The 26987-nt window shown below is 39.6% G+C and overlaps 1 protein-coding gene across 3 annotated transcripts in view; it reads right to left on the bottom strand.

The window, feature by feature from the left end:
- The window catches only part of SLC4A4 (solute carrier family 4 member 4), a 366663-nt gene that overhangs the window by 113106 nt on the left and 226570 nt on the right, over positions 1-26987 (bottom strand). For all 3 annotated transcript variants that reach the window (XM_040237036.1, XM_040237034.1, XM_040237035.1), the window contains exon 8: positions 1565-1722. In XM_040237036.1, coding sequence (XP_040092970.1) covers positions 1565-1722 — 158 coding nt within the window. The remainder of the gene's footprint in view (positions 1-1564; positions 1723-26987) is intronic.

Genomic DNA, 26987 nt, shown 5'->3' with positions numbered 1-26987 from the left:
ATTCTCCCTGTTGTTAGTGTCTAAGAAATAGAAAAATGGGATAAAAATGCCTGCGTGAAAAAGAATGGCCTGTAATGTATAAAATGGAAGGCCATAAGGAAATGTTCTCCTAATTTTCCTCCTGAATTGGCTCAGAACAAATCTTGAGCCCATTATCTTGTTGGTTTACCTTGCTCAGACCATCTGAGACCACTGGAAATCCATAGCCTCTCCTGCTCACCTGGAGAAACCTAAAGAAAAGTTCCCTGCCCTTGCCCTGGGCACTACCCCCCACAAAAGGCCCTATTTTATAATAATTTTCTAATGTCAACCTGAAGATTATAGACTTCTCTTTAACCTATTCCTAAGCACAAATGTATTTGAAGCATTAGCTTCCATTTACCTACTACACTTGACATTGAAGTCAAGCTTCCTAGCTCCTCTACTGGGCTCAGTTACAGAGGAAAATAAAAAAGGATGACTTCTAAGGTACTGTGCAGTATGAGTACATAATTGTAATAACACTAGTGTACTATCTTTTAAAATAAAACTTTATGATTCCTAACACATAACAGTAAAATATACAAATTTAAGTGTACAACTTAATGATTTTTACTTTTGAGCATATATATATAATAAATACATATTTAGTTGCTCAGTCATGTCCAACTCTTTTGCGACCCCATGGACTGTAGCCTACCAGGCTTTGTCCACATTCTTCAGGCAAGAGTACTGGAGTGGATTACCATTTCCTTCTCTAAGGGATTTTCCTGAACAAGGGATTAAATCTGCACCTCCTTCACTGGCAGGAGGATTCTTTACCAATGAGTCAAAACACATATATACATGTCTATATATGTACACATAGACACATTTACATATATTGATATATATAATGTGTCAATGGCAACCTACTCCAGTACTCTTGCCTTGAGAGTCCCATGGATGGAGGAGCCTGGTATACTGGCTACAGTCCATAGAGTCGCTGGGAGTCGGACACGACTGAGAGACTTCCCTTTCACTTTTCACTTTCATGCATTGGAGAAGGAAATGGCAACCCTCTCCAGTGTTCTTGCCTGGAGAATCCCAGGGACGGGGGAGCCTGGTGGGCTGCCGTCTCTGGGGTCGCACAGAGTCAGACACGACTGAAGCAACTTAGCATATGTATGTATGAACATACTCACTATCAGTTTTCTAATAAAACAGAGAGCAAATGAAAGCAACTCAGATCTCTGAACCATTTACCATCTATATGATCTTAGAGAAGTTACTTAAACTCTCAAACTGTTTCTTCATCTATAAAATCCCATATAGTTTATACCTTAAAAATTATTATGAGTATTAAAAAGGCTAATCCATCAGAAACTATTTCATAGTCCAATGAATTATTATAATCATTACTACTACTACACATCTGCCAAGTCAATCAAGAGCATGAAAGTCAGACTGAACCATTATTTCAAGTTTAACCTTTCCAACATGCTTGCTTTGGATGTACCCTCATCCTATTGGCTCTCTAGCCTGAGGGGGAGGAGTTTTCCCTATGACCACACTGTGGACCCCAGCGGGTCAGGGAGCAGCTTACCTTGTGGGCACAGGGACCTCAGTCAGGGCACCCAGCATGACTGCCTGCTGCAGCCGAACAAAAGCAATGAAAGGAGAATCCAAGAAGTCTACCTCGCCAACAAGCACGTTGGAAGCTTCTGCATCACGTGGCAGTTTTTTCATGAACTTATTCTTCAGCTGCATGGGAAGAGCCAAGAAGACACAACTTATTTCCAGAGAAGGGAACTCAAAGAAATTTCTTTATGAGTCTATGTGCACCAGGCAGGCCCTAGCTAGCCATTCATCTATTATGTCTAACCATTTTATTATAATAAGTATTTCTCTGTATTTTGGATGCAAAAACATTAAGTGTATAGTCATGTGGTTTACATATAAAACAATGTTTACATACATATCAATTCATTTACTTATTCAACTCAATAAACATGAGTTTAAGAGTCTCCTGGGAGCCAGGAACTGATCTAAGCCCTGATGATAAGGGATGTGTCAACTAATGACATGGCCTTCTTGAGCTCATATTCCAGCAGGGGAGAAGTAAAACAGAATTTAAAGTAGTGGTAAGTGTTGAGAAGAAAAAGTAAGACATGTAAAAGGATACGTCTTTAGACAAGGAGGTCAGGGAAGGCCTCTGAAGAAGCACATTTGACACTGGGGTAAGGGGACAAGCCAAGTAAAGATCTGGGCAAAGAAAATTCTAGGCAAAGAGAAGAGAAAGTGCAAAGCCTCTGACCAGGCAAGAGCTGGGCAGCAACAGTAGGTGGCCAAGTGTGTGGGAGTAGATGAGCACAGGAGAGAAAACACAGCAGATGAAGTTGCAGACGTGAGGGGGGCCAGCAGGTCAGGATCTTGAAGGCACAGGAAGGAGTTTCAGATGTTTTAAACAGAACTTACCCACTCAAGACAAGTCCATGGAAAGGTGGAGTACAAAGACCTAAATTTAGGAGATATCACCATGTAATCAGGATTTACGACCATGCGATAAGATGACACAACCTCGGGTGTAAGTGTAGACAGAGGAAAGGGCTGTCCATTGACCCTTAATATCTGTCCATTGATCCTAAACCCTGGGCTACCTTACCTTTTATAGGAATGGAAGCAGATATTGGCAGAGGATGCTGAAAAAGAGCAACCCGGCCTTCACCAACCAGGACTTTAGGTGAAGAAAGGGAACAATGAGGAGAGGATTATCTGCTTCGGTGTCAAAGGCTGCTGGAAGTTCAAATAAGATGAAAACTAAGAAAGGACTAATGATGGAATCTGGACCACGAGGGAAGTCCCAGTGGTCTTATGGGAGACTCCATACTCCCAATGCAAGGGTCTTGGGTTCAGTCTCTGGTCAGGGAACTAGATCTCACATGTGGCAACTAAGAGTTGGCATGCTGCCGCTATAAAAAGAATCACAGCTAAAAAGATCCCACATGCAGCAACCAAAAGACCCAGCACAGCCAAATTATTAAAAAATGTTTTTTAAAAGAAAGTAAAGACCAATGAATTTGACAAGAAGGAAGGGCTCGATGATCCATACAAGAGTGGACATGAGGCTACCCAGTAAAGAATAAGATGTGAAAAAATGGAGACAGGGAGTAGAGAAAATTCTTCTGAGATATGTTGCTACCAAGAAAAGCCAAGAATTAAGGAGGTAGGTGAAGAAAGGGATAAAATGGAGATTTTTCATGGGGAATGTGATCACAGTTTGGAATGTTCATGAAGATGATCTAGTAAAGACAGATTACTACTGTAGGAGAAATGGGCATAACTGCAAATCAGCTCAAGCAACCTGGAACTATTGAGAAGAGAGATATCCATGCATAGCTAGAGGGATTAAATCCAGATGGAACACAGCTCATCTATTCTAACCAGGCAAGGCAGACTCTAGGTACAATCAGGGGTGATCTGGGAAGACTATGGGGTGAAGATGAGGATTCCAAGGACTTACATTTTTTCAGTGAAATATGAATGACCTGATGGTGAGGGGGAGGAAGACGGATGTACATGGGAGCTTGAGGAAAAAGGTAAAGGTGTAAAGTGCTTTTCTTGGAGAGTAATGGTTGCCTTTGCCAACAAAGGTCTGTCTAGTCAAGGCTATGGTTTTTCCAGTGGTCATGTATGGATGTGAGAGTTGGACTATAAAGAAAGCTGAGTGCTGAAGAATTGATGCTTTTCAACTGTAGTGTTGGAAAAGACTCTTGAGAGTCCCTTGGACTGCAAGGAGATCCAACCAGTCCATCCTAAAGGAGATCAGTCCTGGGTATTCATTGGAAGGACTGATGTTGAAGCTGAAACTCCAGTACTTTGGCCACCTCATTCGAAGAGTTGACTCATTGGAAAAGACCCTGATGCTGGGAGGGATTGGGGGCAGGAGGAGAAGGGGACGACAGAGGATGAGATGGCTGGGTGGCATCACTGACTGAATGGACACAAGTTTGGGCAAACTCTGGGAGTTGGTGACGGACAGGGAGGCCTGGCGTGCTGCAGTCCATGGGGTCGCAAAGAGTTGGATATGACTGAGCGACTGAACTGAACTGAATTTAAAGGTTGCCTAACAGTCACTTTGAAAACTTATCCTGTAGATGTTATTCATTCATTTCCCCTCCCAACCCAGCTCCCACTTAGAATAGGCTTGTTCAAGTATCCTACAATGAGTGGGAAACGTCTCCCAACAGCTCAAGGAAAACATCTCAACAATGACAAAAATATAGAGATAAGAATTTTGCAAGAAGATTTCTGATATACCTTTGCCACCAATATGAATGTCTCCCCACTTAAGTTAAAAGTTACCAGTGAACTTTTTTCTGCCACAGGTTATCACCTCTATGGGAAGTAGGAGGTGTGGCCCAATTTTCCCCAGTAATGGAAAATTACAGTAGAGTTTTATTTTCTATTTCCATATAAATAGTTCTCAAAAAGGGAAAATAAGTGCCATGAAAACTGATCCTCAAAACCATCACCTTCAGTAGCATTTTAACAAGATTCTTGCCTTTGGAACTTCATACAAGAAGAAAACTGAGAGGCAAAAAGAAAAAAAAAAGAAGGAAGTTGGAACTAATAATTTAGTGGAAACCAAAAAAAAAGCCACAAAGGCAAGATATATATTTTTGGATGTTAGAAACATGACTACTTCTAGCAGTAAAAGACTTTTCCAAAGTTTATACCATTAATCTTTCAAATAATACTAATATTTCCAAAAAGTTTGTTTATTTCTACAGATACAAAAAGAGCAGCCATGGGAATAGTCTAAAACCATCAAACTGTTATTATATTCAAAGGAAGTTGCAGTAATGCACTGCTCTGTGTAACACGGAGTAGAGTGTGGGATATGGTCAAGTGACCCAAAGGCATAATGAAATACCACTGCTAGAGTAATCTTCTTCCGACTCTTTCCAGAGAGAGCTCCCAATACCAACACGGGCCATGAAGCTCTATAATCATCTGATTGTACTTGCCATTCTCTCCAGCACTCTTTGCTGTAGTTAGGTAGGTAATCTGATCATAATCTCCTGTTTTAGGTACTTAGCTTCCCACACTTAGGACCAAAACACTGTCCTTTCCTCATTTCTACCTTTTCTAAACCTCCTTCAGAGTTCAGAACAAGCCTTTCCACTCTCTCAGCACTGCTCCTTGGGATCTCCAAAAGCACTCATTTGTTTTTTTTTTAATTTTTTCAATTGGAGTATAATTGCTTTACAATGTTGTGTTTCTGCTGTAAAACAATGTCAATCAGCTATGTGTATACATATATCCCCTCCTTCTTGAGCCTCCCTTATAACCCCCATCCCACCTGTCTAGGTCATCTCAGAACACTGAGCTGAGCTCCCTGTACTGTACAGCAGCTTCCCACTAGCTATCTGTCTCACACATGGTAGTGTATATATGTCAATCCTACTCTCTCAATTTGTCCCAGAAGCATTCATTTTGGAATCATGCTTTTGCCAAGGTTGAAGTCTTTGCTCTTAGCTCCCTGAGGGTTAGAACAGTTTATCCCCCACAGAACTGATCGCTTCCTTTGCAACATAAGTCAGTTATTGTAAATATTTTGAATGGAAGGAATGAGCTTTGCAGCATTTACAGTCAGACCATAAGAACATTAAATACACAGGAAAGTTCAAGAGGTTTTAGAGGCCCATTCTAGAACATACTAACTGTCTGGATCTATCACTAGGCAACTACTGACTCACAGAACATGCAGAATATCCCACAGTCATATTCTTCCACAAAATGTTTTACTTGTATGGTACCTTTACTGAGATGAGTACACCATTTTGGAAAAATCGAAGCATGTTTTTAAAGCTAGAAGAACTGCATTTTACGTACTCAGAAGAGAAGTAGTTATAAAGATATATTCTTTGAGATCAGCAAATCTCACACTGTGCTTGTAGGACACTACTGTTCTTGAAGAAACTAGTAGCTATTCCAAAATTAAAATGTGTGGTGCCTGAGGTGCCCTGGAACTTAGTCCTCAGATGACTCTTTTCTCTACACACATTCCTGGGTGATCTCGACAAGCCCCCTGCGTTTAAATTCCATCTGTGTCCTGATGGGCTTTCCTGGTGACTCAGATGGTTAAGAATCTGCCTGCAATGCAAGAGACCCAGGTTCAATCCTTGAATAGGGAAGATCCCCTGGAGAAGGGACCCACTCCAGTATTCTTGCCTGGAGAACTCCAGGGACAGAGGAGTCTGGCAGGCTACAGTCCATGGGTCACAAAGAGTTGAACAGATTTACTTCAGCCAGGACCTCTTACCTGAAGTCCAGTCCTATTACATCTATCCTCAGAAGTCTAATAGGCACTGCAAATTTTACAAATCCAAAACCGAGCCCCCCTCCCAAGAGTCCCCTCAAACTAGCTCATCCTGGAGTCTTGCTCATCTGGTTCATGGCAGCTCCATTTTTCCAATGCCCAGGCCCAGACCTTGCTGTCATCTTCCACACTTTTCCTCCTCTCACACCCCATGCCCATTCTATCAGTGAATCCTGTTGGATCCACCATCAGAGATGTCCAACCATTTCTCACCATCTTCACTGCCACCACCCTGGGCCACATTACAAGCACCTCCCTCCTGGGTTATGGCATTGGTCTCCCAGCTGGATTGTTTGCTTCTGCCCTTGCCCCCCGCCCTACTCCTGTCTGTACACCGAAGCAGCCAGAGCAATCAAATCAGGAGTCAGTTAAAACCTTCTGTTGGTCCCCATTTCACCAAGAGAGAGGGCAGTCTTATTATGACAAGCCACAAGTCCAGCACCATCGGGCTCCCCATCAGCTCCCTGACCTCGTTTGCAGCTGCTTTTTCCCAGTCTTCTTCAGACCCACCATCCCAGGGGCCAAACCTTCCCTCTGACACACCGGGCACACTCTTCCCTCAGGGCCTTCACATCTGCTGAGTGTCTGAATGGAATGTCTGCAGGGCTCCCTTCCTCACTTCCTTCAGATCTTTACTTAAGTCACTTCTCAACACTGAGACCTTCCCTGGCCACATCTGTTAAAATTTCCACCTCCCTTTCCCCACAGGTTCTTCTTACTCCTCTGTCCTACCTTATGTTTTTCTTTGTACTTATTACAAACATGCTACAATTTTTACTCATCTTCCTTATTATCTGCCTCCTCACTAGAATGTAAGTTCCCTAATAGAAGGATAATATCCATCTCTTTTGTTCAGTGTTACATCCTTAATGCCTAGAAGAAAAGATGAAATAAATGTTTGTTCAGTAAATGAATGGTGCTTATTATTTCTGCTCTTTCCAATAAGTTTTCCTAACTCTTCTCTTAAAGCAGCTGTTTCTGGGCATCCCACCACCACCCAGTCCATCTAAGTGGACAAAAGGCCTAGATAGGACTCATCTTAGTAAACTCCCCTACTGATAACAGTGATCGGTCCAAAGGATGGATGCACCATCTACACAGGGACCAAAACATTTTGGAAAATTAACATTCAAATAAATGCCCTTTCATCTAAGGTTGTTACCCTCTTTGCTGGAAGGGCCTGTCACAAGATTGTCCACACTAGGAGAGAATGAGGTCAATGGCCAAAATGAAACACAAAATCGGGAGAGAAAAATGGATGAAAAGAGAGACTGCTGAGTCCCCAGCCTCAGGCCCTGAGGTCCTGTAGCCTCTCCATTCTGTGAACTCATCAAGAATTATTACTAGTTATATAAGCCAGAAAATTCCATTTGGGGCTTAAATTAATTTGAGGTGATTTCTGTCTACTGCAGTCGAGACCCTTCACAAAAAAGTGTTTTGTCAAATAAATTTGAGGAGTACCAGGTCAGACAGAATTAAATAAGTTTCTGTGCTATATACTCTGTTAGAGCTTTGAATAGGCATGTATGCCAAAGAATGCTTTATCTCCCACTCGGAGATAAATAAGGCACATTTTGATATGAAAACAGATTTTAAAATGCTGTTAGGGACAGAAATTTTCTCATCTCTCATTTAATCCTACTCTCAGCTCTATTTAATTCTCTTTAAATTTAACAGGTGCCTCAAATGTTCAAGGCCTGATGTGGGCACTGCAAGGAACACACAGACTCTGCTCGCCTAAAGTTTAAAATCCAATGAAGAGAAGCAAATATAGAAATAGCTCTACTGAAATAAGACACATAAAGATAGTATGAAAGGTATATTGTTCAATGGAGGTCACAAAATATAGCAATAGAGTTCAAGAGTTCTTCTATGAATCACAGTTTACAGATTCCTCTCATAAAGGTGGCTCATCAAATATTGATTCATATAGGTTCCCTTTTTCAAGTACCTTGACAATACCTGATAATGGAAAAAGTAATGACTGAAGTATAAAAAGCAACTATGGGCTTACACAATAAAAAGTGAACAGCAATAAAGTACTAACAAAAACATTATTAACATTACACAGAATGGTGAAGAACAACTCACAAATTACAAAGAACAGCAAAACATAATGAAAATAAGAGCAAAATCAGGTTGAGGATCACTCAACAACCTTATCTGGATTGCATTACAAAGATAGTCTGACATTTCTTTCTTATAGATCACTAGTTGATGCTCCAAGGGATATATAGCCTGGATTTCATGCAGGGCCAACTATGAGAACACACAGCGGAAAAAATTGCTTTAGACAACCTTGATTCTAAAGAAATGAATTTCAAAGGGCTGCATCTGGTAAGAGATAATTTGGCTAGCTCAGGGGCTTCCCAGGTGGTGCAGTGGTAAAGGACCTGCCTGCCAATGCAGGAGGTACAAGAGATGCAAGTTTTATCTGTGAGTCAGGAAGATCCCCTGGAGGAGAAAGTGGCAGCCCACTCCAGTATTCTTGCCTGGGAATCCCATCGACAGAGGAGCCTGGAGGGTTATAGTCCATGGGGTTCTGCATGCACGCATGCAATTTGACCATCTTAGCAATTTGGGAGCACTTTTTGTCTACCAGATAACAATACCAACTCTGTGAATCCGGGGATGTACATTTCAGGTTCCTTTAATGCTAGCAATACAGGTTAGCATTGCTATAATGCTACAGGTTAGGTCTGGCTATAATAATTTAGTTAATTACTTTCTGATTGGCTTTCTAAGAACCTAGTGATCACAGTACTAGCGTAACAAGAAACTAGAGATAAACAGATAAAGCAGAACAACAGTGATAGCTTCTTGGAATGATCACCCTCTGTGATGATGGGAAAGTTACTCATACTCAAGTGATATGCATCACATATAGCTAACTGAAAAAATCATACTGTAATCAATCTCAACTGACCGGGATAACATTATATCCTCCCACCCATACCATCACCCTCAGACCTTCAGCATCACCTGGTAAGTAGGTTCAGGCTATCATATTACTGTAGTCACGAGGCAAGTATTTAAACCCTACCTATTATTCTTTGCCATTAGCAGCATATGCTAAAATAAATGTAATAAAGTGTCATTTATAACCAGGAGTACTCACAATTTGTCATTTGAGTCTGATTTATTAGAAGGTGACCCTATAGGCTGTTCAATGCCCTTTTTAAAAATGAATAAACTAAAAAAAAAAAAAGATGGAAACTTACATGAAGCCCCCAAAAATAGAAAATAAAAACATAATTGCCAATGTCATGTATATTTACAGCACATAAATAAAGTTTGATAATACCTGAAAAAAAACAAAAATCATCTAATTTTAGTATATTTTCTCATTATTTTTCCAAAGCTAACACTGACTGCTATCCCCCATTACATACATTCTCTATTCCTCTCAAGAAGAATGATTTTAATCTTCCAATCTATACTTATTCTCAATTCGCTTAATGCCTCATGTCAACAGGCTACCTGGGCAAAGAGCTGATGCCCAGCCTTCTTCCTGTTATTCTTTCCTCTCTTCTGTTCTTCTTAGCTTTTTTTCCTGCTGATCTCCTCCCTTCTATTCTCTTTGAAAATTGGCAGCTCTTATTCTTTGCCAAACAAACTCATCTGGAGATCTCAAAATCCTGCTAGGCTCACCCCACTACCATGCCTTTCCAGTGCAAAGGAATCTATTTGTGTTAGTGGTAAAGCAGGGTCACCATACTTATGAGTTGAGTGACATGTATGAAAGCCCCAGTTTACCCCCATTGTATTGGGGCAGATATTAATATTACCTTCTTTCATTCTCAAACGTTTCTCAGGCTAAGGAAAAAACTATATGATCACCCCACACTTTAAGCTCACTGAGGTCAGCTCCTGAGCAGGATGCCTAGGATATGGCATTGGAAAATAGTTATATGCTATGAAGGCATAAAATTCAAGGAATTCAGAAGTATGAGGAAATGACTGGATCAAACAGTATCTTAGCAAACTATGCTCTCTGAGTATGAATTTATTTGTTTACTATATACAAACAATACTAACTGCTGGGGCAGGAAAACAGTGTTCTCTTGCTCACCATAAATGAAATAATTCTGCCTCTGCCCCCTCCTTCTTTCTACAACTTGGGAAAAGTAGCCAATTTGATGGATTAAAGTTTGATAAAATTCACTTTTTCCTAATGAGAAGGTTGTAGTGATGAAGACAAGAAGTACACTATTTTCTCTTACAGCAAGTCAAATGAACAGAAAAACAGAGTTACATCTTAATCCATGTAACTGATTAAATGTACCAGAACTCATGTCTCTTTAAGTCTATCAATCTCAGAATTTATATTCTGTTTATGGGTGGTTTTAGGCATGGAGCTGTATATTTGGTGAACTAGAAATTTCTGACCTAATTGATGTTTCTAAGAGACTTCAGCTCCAGCTATCATAAATTAGCTTGTATCACACTAACCCTTCCAGTAAGAAAAACTGAAAAGCTGGATTTCCGTAATCTGTTTAAAGGAATCAGAAAATCACTATGACATTAAAAAAAAAACAAAACCCTAAGCAGCCATCCAATGTCCCTAAAGAAGAAAACTGCATGAAGGTGAGGCTAAAATCAGCTCATCTGTTTCTTCTAAAGGCATCTGATAACTCCTAAGTAGCTGTAGAGATTGACTGAGTAGAGCCTTCAGCAGTCTCAAAGTGATGGGCAAACATGCCAAGCATTCAGTCGGGACGCCTAAAAGACAAGATTAAAGGCAAAAGGGAAAACTAGTAATAAATCAACCCACATAAAGACTTGGAGAAGGAAATGGCAACCCACTCAAGCATTCTTGCCTGGAGAATCCCATAGACAGAAGAGACTAGCAGGTCACAGTCCATGGGGTCACAAAGAGTCAGACTAAGTGACTGCTGCTGCTGCTAAGTCACATTAGTCGTGTCCAACTCTGTGCAACCCCATAGACAGTGGCCCACCAGGCTCCCATCCCTGGGATTCTCCAGGCAAGAATACTGGAGTGGGTTGCCATTTCCTTCTCCAGTGCATGAAAGTGAAAAGTGAAAGTGAAGTTGCTCAGTCGTGTCCGACTCTTCACGACCCCATGGACTGTAGCCAACCAGGCTCCTCCATCCACGGGATTTCCCAGGTGAGAGTACTGGAGTGGGGTGCCATTGCCTTCTCTGGACTAAGTGACTAACACACACATAAAGACCAAAACCTAGGTTCCAATCAGTTCAATTCCAGACTAAATATTAAGTTGGCCTGCCCCTAGCCTAAATGCCAGCCAAAAGCAAAAGAAATAATCTCTGAAGAAAATGTTATCTAAAGTATTAACTTAGCTCTAATATAAGTATAATATCTGACATTCAATCAGAAATTACCAGGCATACTAGTACACAAGATCAAATGATGAGAACCCAAGAGAAAAAAAACAGAAATTAGAAAGAAATTTAAAGGAGCTATATACTAGGTATCAGAGGTAGACTCTGAAATAATATTTTTAAAACACTGACGAGATGAAGACTTTCAGAAGAACCATTTAAAACACAAAGTAGATGTCCTAGAGATTAAAATGACTAGTTATTTTAACATCAATAACACCAATGACTTGTTAAAGTCAATATTATTCATAACATAAAAATGGGACATATCAAAATTTGTGGAATGCAGCTAAACGTACACTGAGTAAAATTCATAGCCTAAGTGCAAATATTTCAAAAGAACAAAAGCTAAAGTGTGATGATCTAAAACTATATCTCATGGAAAAGACTAAAACAGCAAATGAAACTCATAGAAGGTATAAAGAAGGAATTAAAAATAAGAGAGGAAATATGGCATCAAAAAACAAGTATACTATGCTGATCATATTCTATTTCATAATCTGTATGACAATTATGCAAGTGTCCACATTCTAAAAAATTATCAAGTAGATTTTATCACAAATATGTTTTACTTTAATAAAACAATGATACTACAAAGAATGTCTTAATAGATAAGCTGTTATTTCATTCCAATACTGCTTATATTCCCTTGGCAGGAAACTTTTAAAAGAAATCAAGGACAATGAAAAACAAAACTGTATTCCATAGCCCTACCTCATATGTCAAAGGCTTTTGTAAAGATAAGAAAAGATAAGAGGTAAAATGCCTAGCAAGATACAAATATAAGGCTCACTCCTCCTGGCTTCTTTTTAGTTTCTCTAACATGGAAAGCAAACCTCTCTACTCCCTTCTTTCCTCCTACCATGCATATCCAGGAGACTACCTGATTGTGTTGTGTTAGAGGTAACATATTCCTGCTTTTACCTTCCAAAGGTGCGTGAACCCTATGCAACATAAACATAACTTAACCCAGTATGCTTCCCTTGGGTTAAAATTAGCTTCCAACAGGGTTGGGAAGAAGCAGCAGTTCATCAAAAGCAGCCTTGTGAAAACTAATCCCTGGGGTAATTTTGAAGTAGGTTTGACCTAGCAAGTACTATATGTATATATTTGGAACAGACCTACCATCTCAAATTCTGGGAATCCTGGGGTATGATAGGTGGAGGCCAGGCACTGGCTATAGTTGGCTTCTGTGGTTAATTGAAGACTGACACTATTGCCCATCCTCTCCCAGTTTTCCAGCAGCCCTCTCATCTCCCATATCTAAGGAAGAAGAGGACTGATCTGAACGAATTAAATTCTAAGTCAATAAGCTTACACTAGCTTTTCTCAGGCACTAGGAAAATAGTTCTTTTCACTGAAAGCTCTACTCTGGCCTTTCTTTGTGGCCAGGATTCTCAGTAAAAAAAAGCATGTCTACTCAAGTCCCAAGTACAAGGAATATCTTTTGCTTCAAGGCTCTTTCCAGCTACTAAGATGAGGCAGAAGGCTCTGCCTAGGTCATCCAGGTTCTACTGTGGGGTTTGTAGTCAAAGTCTCAGTCTGTAAGAGTTCCCTGACCTTTGATTATCTGTGTACACATTTCTCATCCTGATTTTTTCAGGAATGTTGGATTGAGAACAGGTTTGGGTGTTCCTCAGTAGCCTGGACAAATACCATCTTAAACACACCCCAGTGTTCCATTCCTAAATCTCACTTCTTTAATGTAAACTGTATAATTTCCAACAAAGAAATGTCAGAGGAAGGGGAAAAAAGAGGAACTGCTGTTTTATAAGCTTAATAGAGTATTACTTTTTATTTCAAGACTACATAAGAAAAATTATTACAAAACTTTCCTGTTAAATAAAGACAGTCTTTAATCAATCCCTAAGTAAATTTGAGGGATAGGATTTTTTTGGTGTGATACATAGAATTGCTGGAATAAATTAGTTTAAACGTTTTTTTTTGTTTTGTCTTTAATGATTGCCCTTTAGGTTATCTTCAAGCTGTAATTTAGAAGAATATTTCCACTGGCTAAATTTAAAAACCTTCAGCCTAATGTCTAAGGGGCCTAAAAAGAGGAGCTCTTGCTTGATTGCCTACAGAATCCAAAATTTAGACACTCACTTATGATGTTGTTTGTACTGAATTTCTGTAATATGGTCTGAGATTTCCAGAGTGTATATAATATGAAAGAAGGAAGACAAAGTAATTAAATACGACAAAATGTCAAAAGGCTGTGGCTACATGTTCTTACTTCTTGAAAACTTTTCTACTTTTACTTATCTCATCTTTAAAAATAAAAAATGAAAACAGGCCCCTGAGGGTGAAAATCTGATTTTCTGATTTTTCCTTTCAAATATAGCCATCTCACCACCATTAATGCAAATGATTCTGCAAAGCAGCACATTCACAAACGGCTATTAAACTAAATAAAACATTAAGCACAATCCATCAGTTCTGATTTCCTAAATAGGATGAAATTTCAAGTACTGACCTAGTTTAAAAATCAACTTGTCAAAACCTCTAGTCACATTTTCTTGTGTTTTCCATCACTAAAAAAAATCAAAATGTTTCTAGCTATTTACAGTGTTTAAAACATTTTCACATTTACTATTTCACTTGAATTCTCACAGAAAGTTTACAAGAAATGTACTATCTAACTATTTTACAGATGAGGGAAACAAAAGTCCAAGCAGTTTAAAGGACAGCTCAATGTATGGGCCAGAATGTGAATTATGTCCACTGCACTACACTGTGAAACCTTCCCATTTCTGATGAATATATTTTACTACCTGAAGTTCAAAAAAAATTGTCCTAAAACTTCTAACCTTTTCATATAGTGCACTAATGCTACGTATTGACAATGGTTTATGTGCTTAGTCCCTCAGTTGTGTCTGACTCTATGTGACCCCATGGACTGTAGCCTACCAGACTCCTCTGTCCACAGGGATTCTCTAGGCCAGAATACTGGAGTAGGCTGCCATGCCCTCCTCCAGGGGATCTTCCCAACCCAGGGATCGAACCCAGGTCTCCTGCATTGCAGGCAGATTCTTTATCCTCTGAGCCACCAGGGAAACCCAACAATGGTTTAGGCTCTGTAAACACATCCTTTAAAATTGTTAAGAAGCACATTTAGGATATTCAACAGGATTTAATTACATAAAATAAAAATAAGCCACACAGAGAGGAGGAATGCAGAAAGTCACATAAACACAGAACTTTAAAAAAGTATTTAAAGAACATCGGGAATCTGCAAGTTCCAGGTGCTGGGTAAGTTAAGTAAGGTTCTTTTTTTTTTCCTTTCATTGCTGTGTCATGAACCCCCCCCCCGCCCCCCACATAAACACAGGTCAGGGAAGGAAACTTGAAACACTCATCAATCTACCTGGTGGAAAAGGCTCTCTACCTGGATGTCTCTTAGATGGTACCTGTAACCTATACCTTTCTAGCCAAGTCTGACCCTGACTGCCCCAATTTTCTCTGATTTCGTTTACAGGGCCCTTGCCTTCCCTCTGTGATAATATACTTTTCACCAATGCATTCATCAGCTGGCTTGACTGTGATTCTTATTAGATGAAAAGTATCTTTTTAAAAAAGGGTTCTAAAGCATCCTACAAAAAGAAACTACATATTATTCAACTGTGTTTCCCCAGTGGCTTATAAAGGCACTGCCTCACAGTAAATGTTCACTCCACATTTCTTTAATGCATGGAATCCATGTGATCATACCTGTGCTGTGTCATTTTTACAATCTGCAAAGATAAAAGCAAGGATACTGAAAGTTCCAGGAAAAGTCCTCCATTTGGTGGAAGCAAATTTAAGAAAGGTCTCTGGTGGGACACAAAGTTCAGTTCAGTCGCTCAGTCGTGTCCAACTCTGCGACCCCATGGACTGCAGCACCCCAGTCCTCCCTGTCCATTACCAACTCCCGGAGTTTACTCAAATTCATGTCCATTGAGTCAGTGATGCCATTCAACCATCTCATCCTCTGTCGTCCCCTTTTCCTCCTGCCTTCAATCTTTCCCAGCATCAGGGTCTTTTCAAATGAGTCAGTTCTTTGAATCAGGTGTCCAAAGTATTGGAGCTTCAGCTTCAGCATCAGTCCTTCCAATGAATATTCAGGACTGATTTCCTTTAGGATGGACTGGTTGGATCCCCTTGCTCTCCAAGGGACTCTCAAGAGTCTTCTCCAACACCACAGTTCAAAAGCATCAATTCTTCAATGCTCAGCTTTTTTTATAGTCCAACTCTCACATCCATACATGACTACTGGAAAAACCACAGCTTTGACTAGATAGACCTTTGTTGGCAAAGTAATGTCTCTGCTTTTTAATATGCTGTCTACTGCTGCTGCTGCTAAGTCACTTCAGTCGTGTTCATCTCTGTGTGACCCCACAGACAGCAGCCCATTGGGCTCCACCATCCCTGGGATTCTCCAGGCAAGAACACTGGAGTGGGTTGCCATTTCCTTCTCCAATATATGAAAGTGAAAAGTGAAAGTGAAGTCGCTCAGTCGAGTCCAACTCTTAGCGACCCCATGGACTGCAGCCTACCAGGCTCCTCCATTCATGGGAGTTTCCAGGCAAGAGTACTGGAGTGGGATGCCATTGCCTTCTCCGAATATGCCGTCTAGGTTGGGCATAATATGAAGAGCCTTTATCAATTCTAAAACTTATGAGTGTAGGTCAATAAAAAATAACTTTTACTTTTAGGTTGCCTCATAGCTACCATTCATTGTGGTTTTTTAAAAAAAATCCATGCCAAAATGCCTTAAAATCCTACCTTCTCCAGGATTTATCAGTAAGATTTTTAAAGGGAGTTCTGCTTTTGGAGAATAACCTCATGTTGCACCCTTCCTAACTTAAGATTTCAAATCTCTGATTAGTAAAACTGCACTCTGAAGGCACTGTTGTTACCAAGAGGCCCCAAAGGCTCCAGTAATACATTTTTAAATGATTAGTAATACTAATAATTACTAACATATTTTTAATCAACCAGCACCAGACCAGGAACTTTGCATGTGCTATTTTATTAAATTATCATCCCTTTTCTACAAGCAATTACTGTTGTCATTGTTGACACTTGAGGAAATGATATTTAGAGATTACACAACTTGGCTAAAATCAAGAAAATAGGAAAGGCAGGGAAAGGATGCAAAGCAAAGTCTGTCTCCAGAGTCCAAGCTTCACCATGCTAATTTTAGTGATTTATTCTCCAGTTCATTAAAATTTTTTTTCTGTCATGCCACATGACATGTGGGAACCCAGTTACCGGAGAATCCACACTCTCTGCATTGGAAGCATGGATTCTTAACCACTGGACCTCCAAGGAAGTCCTGCAGTTCATTTAAATTCAAGTGGAGAAAAAGGGAATGAGCTTTAGAGTCAGTTATCAGCAAATCTCAGTTGTTCTTCTTACTAGCTGTGGTTACCTGGGGCAAATTATTCCACCTCTTTAAGCTGAATGAGAATAAAATGGGAATAATGAGTGACCCCTTTAAAATGGGAATCTTTAAAACCTTTCAAATGGGAATAACTAATAAGTAACTCCTTTACAGTTATGAGAAGTTATTGAGATGATGTCTGAAAGTGTTTAAGCCCAGTGCTGAGCAAGTAATAGCCCCTCAATACATGTGTTAAATGTTATAAGGCTCTGAAGCAAGGGAACATCAGCGGGTTCAGAATGATGAAAAGAAATTTGAGAAAAATTAAAAGACAGGATGTATAGGACATGTTGAAGCCTGGATAGAGGGAGTGAAGCAGAAGGAAGGGTCCAGAATGACACACAAGACTAGAATTGCACTTCTTCAAATGCCCAATGCTCCCTGACATCAAGAGCAAATACTTCACCAATACAGGTGAATAACAGATGCACCAGTGAGTCTGGCCGAGCACTAAAAATACGTGTCCTCAATTGTCACTGTATTTTAACCAAAGCAATAGTTACCCAGAAGATGACAGTTACTTATCTTTTGCATTTAGCCTTTTCAATTTGTAAAGTCGAGTTGATAATAATATATCACATGTTGTAAATAATATGTAAATAGCTCCAAGTACAGTGACTGAATAGCACAGTGGCTATTCCATAATCGGTAGCAATAGTCATCTTGACAGAGTTTTAATATAATCCTAGGATCTACCAAAAACAGATGATGGGCAAAATAAGAAAAAAATTTCTCTCCCAAAGGAATAAAGTTACATTGGCACTACATTTAATTCAGATACTCAATTCTCTGAATTTCAGATAGAAATCTCTTTCCCCAGTTTGTGTTATGGACTTAAAAACATATATTCATGCAGTACAGTGTCTCTCTACGTAAGTTAATTCTACCAAATGTATAGCTGCATGCATTTTAACTTAAAAAGTTTGCAGAGCTATCTTCACTATGGTAAGGCTAAAAAAACAAAACAAAACAGAACAGATAAATCAAATGCTAAAATGACTAGTACAGCTATACTGTAAAACAAACAGAATTATTCACAATAACAGCATCAGTTTATCTGCATCCCCACTTGTCCTTGAATGACTGTGTTTTCAGCAGGGAAAAAAAAAAAATGACATGGTTTACTTCTAACTCTCACTCTACCTATTAATATCTTAAAAGTAATATCTGTTTATAGCTTTCCTTCTCCCATCCCAAAAAGAAAGATCCTAAACACAGGGTTTCTCTTGTTCTTTCTGCTCCACAACCTCCAGCTGCCACTGGGAGAGAGGGATTGAAGAAGATGAAACAAACAAACAAAAATTAGCATCATGGGGTTAGTGACTTCAAGAGAAAATTATAGTTAAAGGGGAAATGTTTCATGTGCGTTCTCTTCTGCACTCACCCCAGTCAGGATAGCTAATAAAAAACACAGACTGCTCTTTTAAAAACAAAAAGTTCAAGGGATGAGGGGTAAGAGGGTGGAACCATCAGAGGCAATGCAGACAACCAAGAGTCTAAAGTTAATGACTTACAAATACCCACGCCGAGTGCTTGTCTCATGTGGGACCCAGCAAACTCTGTCTAGCACCCCTGCCATCTGCTCTAAATCCATGCAGTCCAGGAGCCCGGCAAGGCTCTGCCACAGGCACCATGTGAACCACCCTGGAGCTGGTGGTCCAGGCTTCTCTGTCTTCAATCTTTCCTGCGGTTCCCTTCACTCAGAATCAAAGGAAAAGGCAAGGCTCTTATCAAAGCACAGAGTGGCAGTTCTGAACTTGGTCCCTGGCAGGAGCCCATGGGCACTTTGAAATTACATGCACATTGGTAGGCCTACACACTTACTGTTCATTTCTCTGGTGAAAGCCCCCATTATTTCATCACAAACTCAAATGGATTCTTGACATGGAAAAAGCTTGAAAACCACTGCACTAGACAACGTTTCAACCAAAAACGTACATATGAAGACCTAGACTGTTACTCTCTGAGGTGTAGGCTTTTATACAATGTTCATACTGAACAATTTTTGTGGCCCAAGGAATGGGAAATTTGGAGTTTCTAAGCAATAGGGAAAGAGACACACAGAATGCCACAATGGAAAAATGCCCTCAGAATATATGTCCTTGGAAAGAACATGGTCCCCAACTGATTTTCCCAGAATTTTGGAACTGGAAGGGACCTAAAAGGGCCAGTTCTGGCTCTTTTAAGGCCCAGAGAAGCTAAAATTCATTCAAGATCACACTCCCAGAACACAGATAGGAGTAGAAAAGATGCCCTCTCCTAAGCCCTCCTCTAATTCTGTTTCCACCATACCACTGGAACAGAAAACAATTAAAAGAACCATTCATTGAAACACTCGGAAAAAAATGGAGTGAAACTGAATAAATGCGTAAGTACCTTTCACTTCGCACATCAAATGTGGTAACAAAAATCAGACCGGAAAACTAGCAAGTAGACATGACTCTTGTGCCCTGTCTGGGTGGGTGCTTCAATATCTGATTGCTTGGGGTCTAATAAATCATCGATAAAATGGCCATCCACATGGAGACAACAAAGGGAAAGCTGACTTCTGAATGGCTGCCGACAGTTCTCTGGGAATTCGATACTATCAGCCAGGAAACATTTAAACCAGGTCCCTGCAGGGCTAGGATGTACAAGGGACCATATGGTCCCAGCAGAACACTTCAAACAGGCAGCTGTACAGCTATAATTAAATCGGTAGTAGTCATGCTATTATTTATTTAGCAGATTTTTTAAAATGTACCCTTCACTGAGGTCTCTGAGAACACACACCAAATAAGAACAATAGAAAACACTGAAGAAGCAGAGAAAGGGAAACAAGGGGCTGAAGGAGGAACAGGCAACAGCTTTCCAAAAATCTCCCCAAGAGGTTCTTCATTTGTTCCTGACTACACACCAGAAGGTGATGATCACTTTACTGACATGAGTCAGGAAGCCCAAGGGTCTGTTCACTCCTTTGTTCCATGGTCCACTCCACTGCAAAGCTCTACCTCTTTTGGAATTTTCAATCCCTAGGTATCATTCATTTGGCACTCATCAAATCAGAAAATCTTAAGAAGAACTCAAAAATGATTTAGTCCAACTTCCATCCAATAACTATATTCCTAACATCAAGTCATTTGTGTTTTTTTTGAACGTGATAGTAAAAGAAAAAAGCATTCAACTCAAGAATTACTTCAAATACAACCTGCCCACTCCCCAGCCCCTGGCATAATTCATTCTCCTCTCTGTGGTCAGACATTCTGGAGGAGGCAATGGCAACCCACTCCAGTATTCTTGCCTGGAGAATCCCCATGAACAGAGAAGCCTGGCGGGCTACAGTGCATGAGGTCATAGTCGGACATGACTGAGCAACTGAACAGGCAGGCAGACCCTACATTATCTACAGATTTATCCCACAGTCTAGAATCAGTACCCCTAAAAGACAGAAACTGTATCCTATTATTTTTATAGCCCTGATTCCAAATGCAATGCTTAGCCAAGAGGGACTGAATAAAACTTTCATTAATAAGTTTGTAATGAAGCTCTGGTTCCTATCTAATTCACACTAATATTAAAAATAAAAACTGCCTCCATGAAACATGTACCCACAAACACAAGTTTATGACAAGACCAACAGACAATAAATCTATTCTCTTTTACTGGAACATAGGCTTCATGCCAACCTAGATAGCATATTGAAAAGCAGAGACATTACTTTGCCAACAAAGGTCCGTCTAGTCAAGGCTATGGTTTTTCCAGTGGTCATGTATGGATGTGAGAGTTGGACTGTGAAGAAAGCTGAGCGCCGAAGAATTGATGCTTTTGAACTGTGGTGTTGGTGAAGACTCTTGAGAGTCCCTTGGACTGCAAGGAGATCCAACCAGTCCATTCTGAAGGAGATCAGCCCTGGGATTTCTTTGGAAGGAATGATGCTGAAGCTGAAACTCCAGTACTTTGGCCACCTCATGTGAAGAGTTTACTCATTGGAAAAGACTCTGATGCTGGGAGGGATTGGGGACAGGAGGAGAAGGGGATGACAGAGGATGAGATGGCTGGATGGCATCAATGACTCGATGGACGTGAGTCTGAGTGAACTCCGGGAGTTTGTGATGGACAGGGAGGCCTGGAGTGCTGCGATTCATGTGGTCGCAAAGAGTTGGACACAACTGAGCGACTGAACTGAACTGAACTGAATGAGGCTTCATGAACTTCCTATCCCTCAGACCTTCTCATCTCTACAAGTTATGAGTGAGTTACTTCAATTATTCTCCTCTGGCTAGCGCCCAGGCATCTCACCATCCTAGTTCCCATAACCACGTCTCCTCAACTGTTTTTGAAAATGGGCAGTTTTGGGGAACTCCCTGGTGGCCCAGTGGTTAGGACTCCACACTCCCACTGCTAAGGGCACGGGTTCAATCCCTGATTGATAGGGAAACAAAGATCCCACAAGCCACACAGTGCAGCCAAAATAAAATACTACTACTAATAATAAAATAACAAAGTTTTAAAAAGAAAATGAACACCTTTAAAAAAAATCTGAATCCAATGAAAGTTACAAATTTTCTGTCCAAATACAGTGGAATTTTCTCCATTATTCACCTCATGTTTGAACTTACATAGTATATAATCATTCCTATTAAATTCTTTGTTGGTTCAGCCCATCAAGATCATTCTCCATCTTGATTCTATCATTTAAAATTTAAATAGCTAACCATGTCTGTTTTGTGTCCTCTGAGAATCTGATAAGCATGCATTGTGTCTTAAACCAAACTGCTAATCAATCTGTTCAACAGGATGCTAAAAAGTACCATGGTTTTAGAAATTCCTTCCACATCTACATTAGTTATTAATCCACACACCTGAGTACAATTATTCTCTAGCTGAGAACCTCCGATGGCTGCAAGCCCTCAGTTCATCAAAGTGTTTACCATTATATCATCAGGAACCTTATGGATGCCTTACTACCATACAACCATGTGGCCTGCCCAGAAAAGAAAATGTGATATATAAATACACTTATGTTCCTCTATTTTAAAATGTGGGGCAATAATTCAGATTACAGGTTGGCAAACTTTCTTTTAAAAAGTTTAAAAGCCAAATTAGGCTTTGTAGGCAACATACGGTCTCAGTCATACATTCTTTTTTTCCCCACACCCTTTAAAACTTAGTTTTCCAACCATACAAAAACAGACTACCAGGAGGCTCACTACCAGTGAGCCACAGTTTGCCAGATATCATCTTTTCAACTTTGAAGCAAATGCCCTATTGGTGAAGATAAACATTTAACCAAAAATTAAAATAAGCAGTCACTGGATGACAGCTGTGGTGGACACCATGATGGAGAAGCACAACGTGCAAAGAGAGCTCACAACATAGGCTCTCTAGCCTAAACCAGAGGATCCCAGGAGGCATCCCTGCAGAGATGACTCAGACTGAAATATTATGGGTGAACACCAGTTGCCTGGGCAGGAAGAGCATTTCAGTCAGTGGAAACAGTATGTACAAAGGGCCTGGGGGAGGGGAAGACTGGCATAATAGTGGACCTGGAAAGTACAAGTGCATGGTCAGAGTAAAATCAACGAGGGAGAGAACCTTGCAAAAGGCCTCTGGAAAGGGACGTTAAGCAAGATAACATAGGGCTTTGAAGACCACGCTCAGGATTCTGGGCTCATCGCAAAAAAAAACAGTTTCAAGTCATCAGTGATACTCTCTGTCCCCTCCTTCAAGACAAAGCCTCTCTTGGCTCTGTATATCTTATACAGATATAAGGTATATCTACATCTATATACCTTATAGGCTTCTCTGGTGGCTCAGATAGTAAAGAATCTGCCTGCAAGGCGGGAGACCCAGGTTTGATCCCTAAGTTGGAAAGATCCCCTGGAGAAGGGAATGGCTACCCACTCCAGTATTCTTGCCTGCAGAATTCCATGGACAGAATAGCCTAGTGGGCTACAGTCCATGGGGTCTCAAAGAGTCAGACACGACTGAGCAACTAACTTCAACACTTCCATAGTGCTTTGTAAACTTGACACATTCCTAGGTTTAAAAATCACATGGTTGGCATGAATGTAAAAATAATTTTTAACGTACTACTACAGAAGACTGGCTAGTTTCAGGAAAGAAGAGAGGAAAAAGAAAACATCACCACTATAAAATCTTACCTGTGTACTCTTATTTAAATATAAAATCATTCTAAGCTAAGAACTATTCTAGTAAGAACTAGAAATTCCCCAGTGTTTTATTTTGCTACTTACTCTTGAACCATTCCCAAAATAACAAAAATATTGTCTCATTTATTTTACTGGTTCCATTTTCCCCTACTTTGTTTCATAGTTTGTCTTATTCTTCTATTCACAAAGAGGCAGGAGAAAGCAGGTGAAGAAAGGGAAGTAATACTTTTTTAGCACCTAATTAGTCTGTGCCTGGAATACTTCACATATTATTTACCTCTTTTTAGCCTCATAAGAACAGGAAAAGTAAGTTTTACTGACTTTTTCTAAGGCTTAGAGACATTAAGTGCCTATACAAGATCACTTACCTAGTAAGAAGGGAAGCCAGGATTTGAATGAACATGTCTAGGATTATATAAAACACAAGCTTTTCTGCTATATTCCCTATTAACCCAGAAGACTCTAAAAGGGCTCTAAGTCTTCCATTCCTTTGATTTGCATCCATTTCTTCTATTCTTTCCACACTGAAGTATTACCATTTGTGAATTTAGATCAAGAAGGCACAGCTAAAATGAAGATAACATAGTCTAAAGTGTAGTTCAGACTATCACGGCACAGATTAAGAAATATACGTGCACAGGACCACATAACCCCTAGTATAACATTAGAGAATACAGAATCTTCTAAAAGCCTTTTATTTTCATTTGTTCTTGGTTTTTATTTTAATAAAACATGCATGTTGTGCTACTTTAGCACATCTCTGAAAAATGAAACACTATAGAAAAATTTTTAAACTGAAAACCAAAATATGACATGAGTCAAGGTCTTTTAGAAGAACTGATTACACTCCATTCCCTCAGCAGGACTTCAATCAGGGGCTTCCACAAAGACAGGTGGCAATAAGCACAACATTGCCATCATTCCCCAAAATCTCTTTATGACACGTATTTACAGATGTTTTCAAAATGTCCTGATGAAAAGAGCTACTCCTAGAGAATTCCACACTTTGAAAAAGAGCTTCATCACCATTTTAAGCAGTAGTGACAATTGTTATTTTCTAAACAGTCTTCCTCCAGAGTGAGTGCCTGGGGATATCGTTTTAGAGATGATAATTCAACAGGCAAAGAATTACGCACCCAGTTTTTCTTCATACAAAACGTCGATGCAGAGGCTACTCACTGAAATTTCTCAAATTACTTTATTTTTCATTGTCATAAACAAGCTGATATGGAAATAGACTTTATCCGTAAGGGTCAGGTGAGAAACAGAGAAATGCAGCACTATGAGAAGAGAAACTTCTTTCACCTCTGACCACAAATTTTTCTGAAAACATGTCATCCTGATACATAGTTGTATTTCAACTTGACTTGTCTTTTTAAATTTTAATGATATACTTGGATCTTACCATAATGCACTCCTGGACTCAAAATTATAATAAAAATTTAAAGTGAAACAGAGTTATAAAAATGTATTGAGTAGAAATATACAATAGACTATTACTCAGCCATAAAAAGAATGAAATAATGCCATCTCTGGTAACACGGATGGATCTAGAGATTATCATACTAACTGAAGTCAGAGAAAGACAAGTATGGTATCACTTACACATGGGATCTAAAACCAGGACACAAATTAACTTATTTACAAAACGGAAATAGATTCACAGACATGGAAAACAAACTTATGTTTACCAAAGGAGGAACTGGGGGAGAGGAATAAATTAGGAGTCTGGCATTGACAGATATTGAATATAAAACATTAAACAACAAGGACCTACTGTATACTACAGAGAACTATATTCAATATCTTGTAAAAAACAATAATGTATAAAACTAGTAAATTCTATAATAAATCACAGTCAATGATAAATTCTTCCCAATTCTGATATGCCTCACTCCTACGTAATTTCACACTATTTCATATCATGCAAAATAAAGTAACTCATGTCTAAAAGTAGAGTGCTGGGCAGTCCACAATTTGAAATGGTCTCTGCTTGGGAAAACTTAGCAATACCATGTCATCTTGCAATGGAACATCTTTCTGTGCTTGACAGTTAACTTTTCCAATATGTCCTCATGATAAACTGTATTTTGTTTTAAAAAAAGGAAAAGAAAAATATTTGGTGTTTTCTGTAAGCTATGTCAATCAGCCAGGTAACTATGTTCACTGAGCTTTCAATTATGAGAAAAAAAATGTATAAATGAATTTTAACAAATTAAAGAGCACACTATATTTGAAATGTTACCATTTATATGATTATTCTAGCTGAAAAAAAAGTTAATGTATGACACGGGCAAGGATGTTCATTTCAAAGCAACTGATTAACCTAATGAAATACTCTGTCAACGCTCATGATAAGAAATACTAATTTTCAAAGCTGCCAGAATGAAAATATAAAACCTTAACAATACTTTCAGAAATCATCTTTCTCTGAGAAACTCTCAGAGTCAGTCATTTTCTCAGGCTTTAGGAAAGAAAAAAAAAAAGATTTTTTGAGAAAAAGAATAAGTGGAAGCTGATTCTCCTCCAAGTAGCCATCATCATCTCGACATCAACAATTTCCGTGACTCCTGCCTCTCTCTCTACCCCAAACTTTCTGCCTTGCCACTCCCACCCCATAAATGACATTAGATATTCATATAAAAAACAATAACAAACAGGTGAGTCCCTGTGAAGTGGCAAACAGTAAGTACTTAATGGTATTAGAATTTGAGAAAGTGAAAATGAAAGTCGCTCAGTCATGTCCAACTCTTTGTGACCCCATGGACTGCATACTCCATGGAATTCTCCAGGCCAGAATACTGGAGTGGGTAGCCTTTCCCTTCTCCAGGGCATCTTCCCAACCCAGGGATCGAACCCAGGTCTCCCTGAGACAGGTATAATTAACGAGTCGGAAAACCCAAAGATGTGTGTAAGGAAAAAGTGGCACTTGACTTAGATCCTGAAGGAAAGGTTGAACTTGGACAAGACACATGTGGGTCCAACAGAAATGTGTGTGCCATACCACTATCCATGGAAGGCAAATCAGACACATTTCATGGGTGTGCGAGTGGAGCAGTGGAGTATGGAAGCTAAGAACAATGAAACCCCAAAAACCCAGATTAGCAACGTAAATATAAGAAGTGAAAAATGACTGACCTCCATCCTAACCAACCTTCCTGTCAAATAAAACCAAAAATAAAAAGTATTATGTGTGTGTATGTTCTTAGTCGCTCAGTCATGTTAAACTTTTTGTGACCCCCATGGGCTGTAGCCCTCCAGGCTCCTCTGTCCATGGAATTCTGCAGGCAAGAATACTGGGTAGCTATTGGAGTGGGAGATCTTCCCGATCTTTCCAATCCAGAGATTGAACCCAGATCTCCTGCATTGCAGGTGGATTCTTTACAGTCTGAGCCACCAGGAAAGCCCCCAAAGCAGTATAAACAATGAACATGATGGAGATAAATTAAAACTTATATAATATTTAAAGTATACTAAGCACATTCTTTTTCACGTAACTACTCTGTGAAGAAGGCAGTTCAGACTGAATTATAAAACCTTATTATGAATCAGGAAACAGGTTTAGAGGAGTTAAGCTACAACATGCTTATTTCAGTCTTCAAAGCTATTCCTATGATCAGCTTTAAAAACAGTTCAATAATAATTGCTTTTTCCGCTTTACCAGAAAAAAAAAGTGAAGGTTACAGTGATATTTATTTATTAGA

Source organism: Oryx dammah, unplaced genomic scaffold, assembly GCF_014754425.2.
Source record: "Oryx dammah isolate SB20612 unplaced genomic scaffold, SCBI_Odam_1.1 HiC_scaffold_3, whole genome shotgun sequence".
In the NCBI taxonomy this organism is placed as follows: domain Eukaryota; kingdom Metazoa; phylum Chordata; class Mammalia; order Artiodactyla; family Bovidae; genus Oryx; species Oryx dammah.
This window is presented reverse-complemented; position numbering and strand designations above follow the sequence as displayed.